Source organism: Scardinius erythrophthalmus, assembly GCF_964197995.2.
Source record: "Scardinius erythrophthalmus genome assembly, chromosome: 13".
Classification (NCBI taxonomy): Eukaryota; Metazoa; Chordata; class Actinopteri; order Cypriniformes; family Leuciscidae; genus Scardinius; species Scardinius erythrophthalmus.
Window position 1 is genome coordinate 23726275 of NC_138233.1, and position 14108 is coordinate 23740382.

Genomic DNA, 14108 nt, shown 5'->3' on the forward strand with positions numbered 1-14108 from the left:
TGCAACCAGCGATGACACAGACTGGGTTGCACATTTAACCCAGGTTATTTCATTTTATCTAATGGTTATTACATTTATTGTTACTTACAGAAAAGTCCGTAAATCGTAACTATGAATATAACAGGTCAGTTTTTATTCAATGTTTTATGGCCATCTTTACACTTTTACATTTTTTATGACTGTATATATATATATATTTAGGCTATTTATTTATTTATTTTTACAAAAAAAACTTTTATGATTACAATATATCAGAGCTTTATCATCATGGTCGAAAATTTTACTTTTAAGTGAAATGTGTCTGTGTCTGTAAAGTGAAAGTGTCGTGTTGCTGTCCTCTGAAGCCCCTCCCAGAGCACCAGAGCGAGGGGTCTCGGTATTTAAAGCGGGTCACTGCCGCTTCCAGCGCCGCTGTGGAGTGCGCGTGCAGGGACGCAAAATGAAACGCTTAACTTTGTTTGCCCTGGCTATCACATTAATCGCGACAGTTTTCGCCGCGAAATCCCCGTATCAAGCGGTTCTTCAGCACAGCAGGATAAGAGGAAGAACTCATGGGTAAGGGCTGTTTTGCTGTGTTCATACACTTATCTTTCATTGATAATTTTAAAGACTGATAGCCGTTGTGTTCCAAAGATTTAAAACAATGAGCACAAATAAAGTATGACCCTCTGATTTATATGCACATATAAACATGGTTTTGAACATCAGTAAAAAGTTTTACTTTTTCTTTAGTCCTGTAGCCTACAATGCATTAAGCATTTGGTAAATGCATGGAGCTTTTAAAAAAGGGTGTGTTTATTTGATTTGCTTTGCAGCCCCAATGTTTGTGCTATGCAGAAGATTCAAGGAACGGATAAGAAGTACTTCACCAACTGCAAGCAATGGTATCACCGCAAAATCTGTGGCAAACCAACGTGAGTTACTGTCACAGATATCTTGATATTGAAAATCTGAAATGATATCTATCTATCTATCTATCTATCTATCTATCTATCTATCTATCTATCTATCTATCTATCGGACAGGTACAGTTGTCAGGATAACATTTAGCATTTTGCAAACATGTTCCAATATTTTACTGTGTCAAAGTCTGAGCCAGTGTACCAGACATAATAAATATTTCTTCATAGGTCAAATAATACCATTGTCTTTTCAAGTTGCAGAGAAAAAATCTCTCAGGACATAACTATATGTAAAATATTTCACCCGTGTCATACCAGAATCTTTTCTCCACATTTTTGGAGCCAGATTGAAGTTTAAGTTAATGACTTATTTTCAGCATTAACTGCCAGAATGTGCTGAGAGATGAATATGTGAATAAACTTATATCACCTTTCCAACACAGTTTTCACAGAGGAGTTAAAATGCATCATCAATGCGGTTTGAAGTGGTTGTACTAAATAATATTTATTACCCTGAGATTCATATATTCATAGCTTCTGATGACTTTGGTGAAGCATTTTCCAAATTGCAACCTTTTGAAGTGATGAAGAGAAAACGTCTTGTTAAAGTGTTAATGACTGTTGTATGACACACTTTGACATCTTTCAGTCTCCTTTTTCCACCAGCTGTGTAGCTCATAAAGTTATAATTTTACACAATGGACAGATTAACTTTTTTTGGTAACAGCCTCTTTTGTATGAAACGGTGAACAGGGTATTTGAGTTCAAGTTGACGGTAGATATAGAAGAACATTGTGTAGTAATGGTTACCATATGTCTCTTGGTAATTGGCTTCAGTCTTCATGGGGTTAAGTTGCCTAACATCCTGAACAGTGCATTAATGCGAGGCTGACAAATCTATGTGCCTTTCTGTCTGAAAGCTCTTCAGTGCTCCAAGACCTGGATTACAATTACAACTTGTAGAAACACTGTTTGATTGACAGCCACTTAATGTCCCCACATGGGGGAAAGGTGTTATGAACATTCCACAGACAAATACATATTCAGGAGGAACTGCATGTTCAGTGTCTAAAAATACAAGGACAAAAATTATACTTTTAAAAGACAAATAAAAATCATAGATTTAATGGGATAGTTTAAATTGGTGAAGTAGCCGTTTTGGTGCAATACGTTCCATGATGGATGGTTATTAAGAATGTTGGAATCTGGAATGGAGTCTGGAATGTTTATATGGAGACATTATGTAAGAGATTAATGTTGCTTACATAAGGTGTGCATGCTAAATTAGGTGCACCAACAAGTTTTGGGAGTTTTTTAATTGCAGAAGTTTTATATAATCCCATGTGTCCTGGCTGATGATACTTTTTACTGAGTTTACGATACCATATGTTATGCAGTACCATTCAAAAGCTTTAAATGTTTTTTTAAATAAGTCTCTTATACTCACCAAGGCTGCATTTATTTGATCAAAAATACAGTAAAAACAGTAATATTGTGAAATATTATTACATTTTAAAATGACTGATTTCTATTTTAATTTATTTTTAAAATGTAATTTATTCCTGTGATAAAGCTGAATTTTCAGCATCATTACTCCAGTCTTCAGTCACATGATCCTTCAGAAATCATTCTCATATGCTGATTTGCTGCTTGAGAAACATTTATTATTTTTCAGATATGCTACTTAATATTTTTGTGGAAACCATCAATTTTTGTTTTAATTGTTTTACCCTTTGATGAACAGAAAGTTCAAAAGAACAGCATTTATTTGAAATAGAAATCTTTTGTGACATCATAAATGTCTTTAATCTCACATTTGATCAGTGTGATGCATCCTTGCTGAATAAAAGCATTCATTTATTTAAAAAACAACTTTTGGATGGCAGTACATCAAAAATTCAATGCTGTGAAAGAGTGACACGATTTTTCCCATTTTGGAAATACAAGGATGTTAGCATAGATCATTTATAAAGACTTTGACTCATACTTTATATAATTTATTTATATATGTAGCCTGTTATTTGTCATTTTTCATTATTTCTTTATTCAAATGATTAAAAGCTGTCTGTTTGGCAACTCTGATCAGGAACAAAATTTAAGAGTGTAAAGCGAAATCCTCAGATAGAGCAGGATTTGTTTTATTCATCTTCCCCATTTTTAAACAGAGTTTCTTTCATAGCAATTCTCAAAAAAGAAGGAAGTCAGAGTTGATGTGGGTGCTTGCTTCTAGGAAATTATTTCAGTTGGGAGTCCTGTAGAAGGCGTTATATCCCCAAATGCACACAAATCATTGACCAGGTCTCAAGGAGTGTGAAAAAAAAGAAAGTCTTGCAGTGAAAGGATGTACCTTCCTCAGGAAACCCCAAGGTTGTGTTCTGTGACACTGAAGTTCACTTGATTTACAGAGTTTTGAGGTTTTGAGGTGGGAGGAATTCTGTGGGAATAACTGCACTCTTTGTATGACTGGTTTATAAAGGTCTGTACTGTGGAACATGATGTTTCCAGGTCACTTGAGGCGAGACTAATAACTTTCTTCAGCATTGACTCCCTAGTGCTCTCTTTTTGCTAGACACCTGGTTCAGGCGCTTTATTTTGATATATAACGGTGATAATATGGTTTGATAACTTCAGAAAACCTTTCAAATGTTTGTGCTTTTAAAGATATAATTCATTTCTTAAGATATTTAATCAAATTAGGAATGATTGTTGTCATCTGCTTTTTCCAATTTAAGAAGAAGTTATCAGAGAAATCATGTTGTCACTTTCAATATCCTCTTTATATATGGGAAGTGAGATGTTTTAGAAGATGCAAATGATAAATCAGCTGACCATTCATACACTGAAAATAGATTTCAACATAATCAAGTATAATGCAACTTTCACAATACTTCTGGGAACCTCTTGTCACACCACTTGAAAGTGCACAATATGCGGCCTAGCTGTTTATTTTGTCAGAAATCCATGGCTACCATCTTTGCTTATGTTGGCAGAAGACAAACAGGAGTTGAGTTACCATCTGTTTTGATAATCAGTTCAGTCTGCTCTCCTCTTCCTTGCATTTTACAAGTCTACCCCATGCCTGAATGTCAGGATTGTTGTCTTCGTTTAGATTTGCCTTCTAGTCTTCCACTCTCACACTCTTACGATGCTCTCACACTCTTAATATGGTTACTCAAGCTAGTATGCTAACATTTTGTTGCAACTGGTATGTGAGCAACCTTTAAAAATATATAATTCAAATGACTTTGTCTCTAAGTGGTCATACCACTCATACCATATCCTCAAGGATTCTTCGCCAAATATGTTAAACAAATAAGTCAAAGAGTTGTTTTACAATATGTCAAGAAAACTATGTAATAGCAGATTCTTATGTTGCATACGCATATTGTTCAAATTAGCACAGACATATTTTACCTTTAAGTCTATAGGCTTTAAAAGGGATTTAGTGATCATTATTTAGTCCCATACAAGCACTTTTTTGTGTCACTGACAAACACTTACACTCATGAAATAATGCAATGATTATTTCTTAGAAAAACAACAAATAAAACAGGCCAACACAGACTTATTTTTTAGTATTGAATTATTAGTAGCGACCTAAAATGATTATGTATATAAAGATTAACCGCATTAGTAAGTGATCATAACATTTTTCTGAAATGGAAACGTTTAAGGAAAAGCTATGTGTCAATCTCTTGCACCTTTGTATGGTGGATCCTGGGAATTTCCTATTGTTTTTATTGGCAGAGCTACTGGTGTTAGAGTTCCCTCTCAGGAGATTCCCCCTGGCCCATACTGTGCCTCTGGATTCTTCTGCATCTAAAGGAAATTAGATTTTATGACCCTCTAAGACCAACTCAAGGACAGACCTTATTTATCATGGAAATATCTGGCGAGAAATAAAATGAAGAAGTACAGTATAGCTTAAGCCATGCAGTTTAAAACACATCGAGGAGTGCGTTGGTTGTCTCCGCTTCAGCCCTCGCAATAATAAAAAGAGAAATATAGACCTGATTTCCTGCAGACGTTTTGAGGGGATCTGCACCGAATCTTCTGTAAAACTCAATGAAGCGTAGAGCAATGTTTTTTTGACCTTGTTAAATCTTTTTGTAGGGTGATCAGCTATGAGTGCTGCCCTGGCTATGAGAGGGCCATTGGAGAAAAAGGCTGTCCAGCAGGTATGTAAATAGAATTGCATGCATTAAAAGAGGTTTGTTATGATATAGCAATGAAAACTTGATTTGTTTTTCAAAGCTTTACCTCTGGCGAACATCTATAAAACCTTGGGTGTGGTTGGAGCCACTACTACTAAGATGTACTCTGAAAGAGCGAAATTGCAGGAGGAGATCGAAGGACCTGGCAGCTTCACATTCTTCGCTCCCAGCAATGAGGCTTGGGCTGCGCTCCCCACTGTGAGTTCCCAATGCGTCTCCATAGATCATGTAGAACAAACAAAGTGTTCATAGCCTGTCGTATTCAGGCCATGTAGGCAAAGAGTTCCCAGAAAACATTATGTATTGTCTACCAAACTGTAAAAATAGCAAGAAATATCAAGATAAGCTCAATGTGCTGTAGGAAATTCTGGATGCCCTGGTGAGCAACGTCAACATTGAACTCCTCAACGCTCTGCACTATCACATGATCAACAGACGCTTGACTTCTGACGATCTCAAGCATGGCTCTTCGTTCGCCTCCATGTATCAGGACTTTGATGTTCACATCCACCATTATTCTAACGGAGTAAGTCAAATGTGAATGAAATCGGTTTGCTGCTTTAACCAAGTCTCGTTTAGATTTTCTCACTGGAAATATGTTGTTTACTTTATCTATAGTTTGTTAATACTATGTTGACTAGCGTTTTTGGTTTATAATAAGTAATAAAGTACTTGCAAATCATTTGCAAACTCTCAGTTTATATTGAATTCATTGTTAATATATTATAGTCTCTACATTGTTAATATATTAATAGGTTATATACAAATAGTGAGTTCTTCATTCATTGTCATTGTAATTAACCAAATTACTGTTTAATTAGCCCATATTTAAAGAGTTAGAGTTTTTTTTAATGCTTTGTTAACTTATTAACTTTTACTAGTTCTCACTTTAGATTAGGCCACTGAAAATGGGAAAATGTCATTAATTAATTGCTTTAAACCAAGTATTAAGTGTTCCTTAAAAAGTGTACAATTACATTAAGTGTGTGTGTGTGTGTGCGTGCGTGCGTGCTTAATGTATTTGTAAACTTTTTAATTAATGTCTAATAAAGGTTGGTTTAAAGCACTTAACTAATGACATTTTCACATTTTCCGTGACCTAATCTCAAGCAAGATCTATTTACTCCTAATAACCAATTAACAATTCCTTTACTATGAGCTAATTAAACAATAATAATTGTTATTTACAGTGACAATGAATGTAGAACTCACTATTTGTATATAACCTGTTAATATATTAACAATGTTGCGACTACAATATTTGAACTATAAAATAAACTTTAATAGTTTGTTCATGATTTGTAAGTACTTTATTACTGTATACTTATAAAGTGTTACCATGTTTTTGTTTTTTTAATTACAAATGATTTGTCTGTACATTACCAAACCATATGTTTTGTTGCAGATTGTGACAGTGAACTGTGCGAGGCTTGTGAAGACAGACCAGCATGCCACCAATGGAATTGTGCATGTTGTTGACAAAGTCATCACCGCCATTACGAACAATGTCAACTCCTTGATTGACACCGATGACGACTTGGACACTCTACGGGTAGATTGACGGAGTTTACTGATTCAATAGGCATTAAATGTAATGTAGTATAAATGGTACACAGTACAATGAATGACTTTTCCCCTTTTCATTTAGACTGCCGTTGCTGCTGCTGGTCTCACAAATCTGTTGGAGAACGAGGGTTCCTATACCATCTTTGCTCCTACCAATGAAGCCTTTAAGAAGATTCCTCCAGAAACACTGACCAGGATTTTGGGAGATCCTGTTGCTCTTAAAGGTACTTTTGTTCTTCTTCAGCATAAGGCACTTGTCACAACCCATTTTACTTCCATAATGTGATGCATTTCTGAGTGAAACAAGATATTCTATGAGAAAAAATGTTGAGTGGAGCAAATTTTATCCATTGGGAAGTGATTGGATTGTAAAAAGTTGGCATTATAGTGCATACCAGATTGGAGCCAGGTGGTGGGAGGAGGTAAGAGAGATTCATTTGTAACATCGGCCAAACAGAAAAAAATTTCAGAAGCCAAGAAAGCTATTACATTTTGCTAAAGGATTACGAAGACAAACGTTTTGTAAGTAATAATGTGCACTTGTGAATCTCCCAGATACTGCAACAGCAGTTTCATTTTTTTCTTCCAGAACAATTATTATGGTATGTCTTTTTCCAGTAGCACAGCTGTGCTGATGTTGAGATGTGCTGTCACCTTGTCATCATTTTTTGGACTCAATCCACTTTAGATCTGCTGAATTACCACATTCTGAAGAACTTGCACTGCTCTGAGTCCATTGTGGCTGGAACTCCTCTGGAAACCCTGCAAGGCTCCGTGCTGGAAGTCGGCTGCGATGGTGCAGAGATGACCATCAACGGCAAAGCCATCGTCGTGCATAGAGATAAACTTGGAACCAATGGAGTTGTTCACTACATCGATGAACTCCTAATCCCTGACTCAGGTATGATCTTTAGGAGACTTTTAGATGCTGTTTTATGGTAAGTGTCATGACACATTTTTTTTTAATTATTGCTCTATTAACCCTTAAACACATACCTCGGGTCTTTAGTGACCTGGGGCGTCATTCACTACCCTCTTCCTCATTCATTTTTTGAAGTTAGACATCAACATTCTTAGTATTCCTAAATCAATTCATTCTAAACAATATAAAAAGAAAAAAATTATTAAAGAACGCCTGTTTTCCCATTAATTTTTTGTAAAACTTGTATAGGGTCGCTAAAGACCCCAGGTGTGTAACAGTGTAAGTATATATTTTTTTTCTGCATAACATTAATTTAATCTTTGATGACTAAATAAGTGCAATTCACCTTTATTCGACAAGGTGGTAATGTCTGATACACAATGATGAAGTGTCGTTTCACTCATAGTTACCGCAGGCAGAAAACAAAAGAATAGGAAGTATCATCAGCAAAACTTGAAATGGCTCAGTGATTTACTGCAGAGCAAGTACTGAACATGATCAAATTTTAGTGTCACTATCACTTGATGGTGGATCTGGTGAAAAAAAAAAAAAAATTCGGTGTCTTGGACACTTTTGTTTTTAGTTGATTTTTTTTAAGCATGTTGTATTCAATGCTTTACTGTGCTTTTTTGTTTGTTTTAGCCAAGACCCTCCTGGAGCTCGCAGAGGGATCAGTTGTTACTACAGCCTCAAAGCTTTTTAAAGATGCTGGTCTTACTGATCATCTCATTGGTTCTGAGGCTGTGACCTTATTAGCCCCACTGGATGATGCTTTTAAAGGTTGGATCACTCCATTTTCATTAATCTAGCAAATGAGCTTTAAGAAACTCTGAAATAACTGTAACTGTATCATTTGTGTGCAGACAAGAGCTTGGCCATGACACCCGACATGAAGAAACTGCTGAGAAACCACATTCTCAAGGAGAGGTTTACCTCCAAGAGCCTTTACCATGGGCAGGAGTTGGAGACTCTTGGTGGATTGAAACTGAGAGTGTTTGTGTTCAGAAATGTAAGTCTTTAAATGTCAATCCATCAAATACACATAAGAGCCACGTTTTGTATTTCTAGCCATGTTGTAGCTGGCAGCGAGGGTGGTATAGTTCTGTCTGCGCTCTCACATTTCTGCTTTGTAATGGAATTCCCAGACCACCGGAAACCTCTCCTTTGGATCACCTTAACATTTTCCACAGCCCACTTCATGCATCATCAGTCTTGTGAGAAAAGAGAGCTTTGAAACAAATGTGCTGATCTGTATTACCAATAACCTTAACCATTTCACTTGGACGTTGCAGAACCTGTGCATTGAGAATGCTTGTATTGCTGCCCATGACAAAAATGGACGCTATGCGAATATGTTCATCGTTGACAAGGTCCTGGCACCCCCCATGGGAACTGTTATGGACGTCCTGAAGGCAGATGATCGTTTTAGGTAAAGAAGATCATAAACATATTCAAAGGAAACTCCTTACAGTGAAGTCTTAAAGGGATAGTTCACCCAAAAATGACAATTCTGTCATCATTTACTCACCCTCAAGTGAGGTTCCAAACCTGTATGTGTTTCTTTCTTCTGCTGAACACAAAATAATATATTTTAAAGAATGTACTGTTGGTAATCAAACAGTTGCTGGTCCCCATTGACTTTCTATAGTATGTTCTCCCTACTATGGAAGTCAATGGCTACATCAACTATCCTGTTACCAACATTCTTCAAAATATCTTATTTTGTGTTCAGAAGAAAGAAAGTAAAACAGGTTAGGAACAATTTGAGGGTGAGTAAATGATGACAGGATTTTTCGCCGTTATTCACTGAATCTTCCCTTCCGCTGTTGCTCTGAAACCAAATAGCATTTGGTCAGAAGACACAGGAGAACAAATGGCGTTTGCTGTCAAAAGGCACCAGCACACCAAAGCTTTTTAGTCGTATAGTCTACTTTTATGATGTTTTTACAGTTACTTTTTGGATCTTGACACCCAAACGACCTTGTCCTTATATTGAAATAAGACAAAATACAAAAAAAAACTCACCTTTTGTATTCCACACAAGACAAAGCATGTTTAGAATGACATGAGGTTAAGTAAAGGATGATAGGATTTTCATTTTCCTTTTAAATAAGATGCTAATGACTGTTTAAGCGTATCTAGAGGTATTTGGAGAGAATGAACTTCACTACAAAAGATTTAACCTCACATCAGCGGTGCTTTAAAAGAAATGCCCTATTAAAAAAAAACTAGAAGAAAAAATGTTCCACCATAAAGGGTGTAATTTTCACAGTCTTATTGAAAGGAAATATGCAGCTGCCGTTTTTCATCCACATTCAAAGACCTCAATGTCAGTCTCTCAAATGTTTTTTTTTTTCTTTTCATAATGATAATGTAGTTGCATGTTCAAACTTGAAGCTGTAATTTCTTCAGATTTCTGATGACCTGGGTGGAATTTGAGCTGTCAGTCTAACTGTCTTTATAGCCTAAAGATATAGTCTAATAATGTGCTTTAATGAACTTTCATCCGTACAGCACCTTGGTTGGCGCCATTCAGAGAGCAGGCCTGACTGAGCTCCTGAACAAAAAAGGGACCTACACCATCTTCGCCCCCACCAATGCTGCTTTCAGTGCAGTGCCCCCAGCCGACCTCAACAAACTCATGAGTAATGTCTTTCAAGTGCCACTCTTGTTTCACCATATGTGTTCATAAAACAGATGTTAAGTGCATGATTACACACAAGCTGGTCAGGTTTGGGAATTCTGTAAGGCAGCAGTATAAGTGTTTGTGAATGTGCAGCATATACTTACATCTGTTGTTTCACTGCTATTGTATGTTGTACATAGGAGACCCCAAGGAGCTGGCAAACCTTCTGAAATACCACATCGGTGACGAGTTCCTGATCAGCGGCGCTGTGACCTCACACACCAGAATGAAGCCCCTTGCAGGCGATAAACTGGAGTTAGGCACTGTCAGTACAATCAATTTTATCTTATTATTGAGTGAAGAAAATAAATGCTTTTTAGATTGTGTATCTTCGATAGAAGTAGAATATAGGTTATATATACGTTCAAAAATTTTATGAAAGAAGTCTGTTATACTCACAAAGGCTGCATTTATTTGATCAAAAATGCAGTAAAACAGTATTATTTTGAAATATTATTACGATTTAAAATGTAATTTATTCCTGTGATGGCAAAGCTGAATTTTCAGCACCATTACTCCATTCTTCAGTCACATGATCCTTCAGAAATCATTCTAATATGCTGATTTGGTGCCTGAGAAACATTTCTCATTATTATCAATGTTGGAAAAACAGTTGTGCTGCTTAACACTTTTGTGTAAACTGTGATACTTTTTTCAGGATTCTTTAAAGCCACACCGCGGAACTTTTGCGGGCGCTAGGGGCAGTAGACCTGGAACTTTCACGTCTAGCGCCCCTAGAGGCCACAAGCGCCGCAGCACTGTCGCAAAAGTCTAGAAGACAGTATATCAGAGCCTATGGTCACGTGACGGCGTTCTCCAGGTCACATGACCTGTTCAACGACGGTCCGTCTCCTCCAAACTTACATAGGCGGTATTTCAAGAGGGCAGCCCCGCTCGGAGCATTAATAGTGTCAAACGCTGTATATTGGGCTGAGGAATCATTTAAAATAACTCGTATGCGTCAACTCTTTAGGTCACAAAGTCCACGGTGTGGCTTTAAAGAATAGAAAATTCAAAAGAACAGCATTTATTTATTTTGTAACATTATAGGTCTTTACTTTTGATCAATTTAATATACAATTTCAGTAATTTCTGAATAAAAGGATTAATTTCTTTAAAAAAAAAATCTTATTTACTCTAAACTTTTGAATGGTAGTGTATATATATAAAATTTTGGTCATTATTTACTCACAGTTGAAACTATATGCTGTTATTCTGCAGAACACACACACACACACACACATACAAAATCATGAATCATTAAAGAATTAATGAATCTGCTTGATCTTCACATTGAAGATTCATAACTGCCGTTCTGTAGAGAAGGTCTGTTTGAAGATTCTTTAAAATTCTCCTTTTGGAGAAAAAAAATATCATGTTTTTTTAACGAAGTCAGGGAGAGTAAATGATGACAGAATTTTCATTTATGGGTAAAATATTCCTGATTTCATCTGATAATGAATTAATTATTTTTTGTATGGTTTTCAGCGTAACTCCACCATGTACGTGAACAGGGTGTCTGTTGTGGAGGGTGATCTGATGGCTACCAATGGAGTTGTACATGCTGTTGATGTAATCATAAAGCCACTGCGTAAGCCATTAGACACATTTTCTTAAACATTTTGATAATAAAAATATCTTATTTCAGAGCTTCATAACAGTGTGACGTGCCACTTTGTTTTAGCTCCTAAAACTGTGAGTGACCAGGCTGAAGGCTCGACAGTCAGACGCACCTCTGCTGTTAGGGTTAGTATAATGTCATAAACAGATTCCAATAGATCAGTGCCTCTGTTTCATTTCTTTTTTTTATAAATATGAATTATTGTCAAAATAAATGAAATATTTCTTCTCACTTTTCCATCCCAGGCTGGGACTCATGTAATGAAAAATGGTATGCATTGTTCACTAACTTGAACTTTTTTTAGTCAGATATATATCATCTTTTGCTTGTGACTGTATTGAGATGTAAAAAATAATGAATCTTAATATATTTCTTGTCACATTCCAGATGATCTCTTCCAGAAGGTCCTGAGAAGTCAGAGCAGCAAAGCAATGTCTCGTGTTCAGTAAATGTAGCTCTGCAAAGTAAAACTGCAATTCATTTGAACCTCCACCACTTTAAGAAGAAGGAAACACGCAGTTCAATGTCTTATTTTGCGCAGTGGAGAGAAATCTGAAGACTAAGACAATTCAGGCAACAAAATACAGAATTCTGAAAATGGAAAACAGTTTGCATTGCAAAGCATTGTAACTTTTTCACATGCCAAAGACCCTTGAATGAACAGCAATGTGTTTTTTTTATATCACAACTTGATGACAGCGATTTGTTATGGCACTTCATATGTTTTGGATATTCATTTAGCTTCCGTTTTGGACTTTCAGTCTGAATTATTTGAATCAGATGTTGGTTCAACACTTTTTATTACCATTTTGTATTTCTTTTTATTGTTTTTGGTTGTTGTATTTGATATACCTGTAGCATGTTTGCATGGTTTAAGATGGAACAAATGCTATTTGGGCACATGAAAACACAGACCAAATGTATGTCTTCATTTCTCATGATCTACAATGTAAAACCTGTAACTTGTGCAGATTATTTGTCATGTTGTATCAAAGATATTTTGTAAAGAACCAAAGATCCCTTTCGGCATATTTCATAATAAAATGACCATTTTGTAGCCACAGAGTTTTAGTTTACATAGTCAGTGCCCTTGAATGTAGTTTACTCTGTCTGTTATAAGCCAATTTGTCAGTTCACTGAGCTGAATTCACAATGTGTTGGATTGTCATAACGTGGTGATTAATCTGTGTGGTAATTAAAAGTCTCACTCAGATGATCATTTAAAAGTCTGCTTGCTCCTATTATTCACGACTAAAGAAGTTCTTTATGTTTCCTGTTTCTTTCTTAAAAGCACATTTTCATCAATCCAAAATATACCAGCATTGGGGTGGCTTATTTTGCTTCCAGACCTGGATTTTACATTAAACATCACACAGAGAATCAATATTGTTTTTTTGTAAAACTAAAAACAATATATATATATATATATATATATATATATATATATATATATATATATATATATATATATATATATATATATATACACATACAGTATATATATATATTCAGTGAACCACTGGAATCTGAAAACGAGACAGTTAATGTGAATAATGACTGAAAAAAAAAAAACATTTTGCTGCTTGTTCAAATTGGTTAATTAAAATGAGCTCCAGCAACACAATTGCTATACATTTTGTCCCAACTTAATTTGATTATGTTCAGTCCACTTAAATATGTAAAAATGTAAGTGTACTTAATCCGTTTGTGTTGGGATTACATTAACGATTTGTGTCACATTAACCCTCAGACGGTCCTCGGTCATTTCTGACCGAAAAATGTTCTGTTTTGAATTTCTAAAAATCACAGCTTCATTGGAATGTTATGAAACTAGGTGACTTTTATGGCATTAGGTATGTGAATACAAAAAAAAATTGGGGTCATGATCCGAGCATGCTAAGTGGTCATAAAAAAAATAGTCACACTACAGGCCTTCAGTCAAAAATGACCGACCCATAGAAAATAAATGGGAAATTGACAAAAAAAAAAATCTCAGAATTTTTGTGTGTACAATCTACAAATCGGCCACAATCCTAAAAAAAAGTACACCGCTGTAAAGGGGTGACACTCTACAACATCAAGAGTGCAAAAAAGACACACCCACCCACCCACACACACACATATACAAACACACTTTTATACACATACACACCAATAAATTTTGATTACAAAAAATCTGTTTTGAATTTTTAAAAAT

At 35.7% G+C, this 14108-nt stretch overlaps 1 protein-coding gene across 1 annotated transcript; it reads left to right on the forward strand.

The window, feature by feature from the left end:
• Nucleotides 1-358: 358 nt before the first annotated feature.
• tgfbi (transforming growth factor, beta-induced) lies at nucleotides 359-13137 on the forward strand. The gene is made up of 17 exons (XM_081382031.1): nucleotides 359-555; nucleotides 816-914; nucleotides 5016-5080; nucleotides 5157-5314; nucleotides 5478-5642; nucleotides 6522-6668; nucleotides 6765-6906; nucleotides 7371-7583; nucleotides 8247-8384; nucleotides 8468-8613; nucleotides 8897-9033; nucleotides 10119-10249; nucleotides 10431-10555; nucleotides 11779-11881; nucleotides 11975-12036; nucleotides 12157-12181; nucleotides 12299-13137. The coding sequence occupies exons 1-17, from the start codon at nucleotides 440-442 to the stop codon at nucleotides 12358-12360; spliced, it is 2034 nt and encodes a 677-aa protein (XP_081238157.1). The 5' UTR covers nucleotides 359-439; the 3' UTR covers nucleotides 12361-13137.
• Nucleotides 13138-14108: the final 971 nt, after the last annotated feature.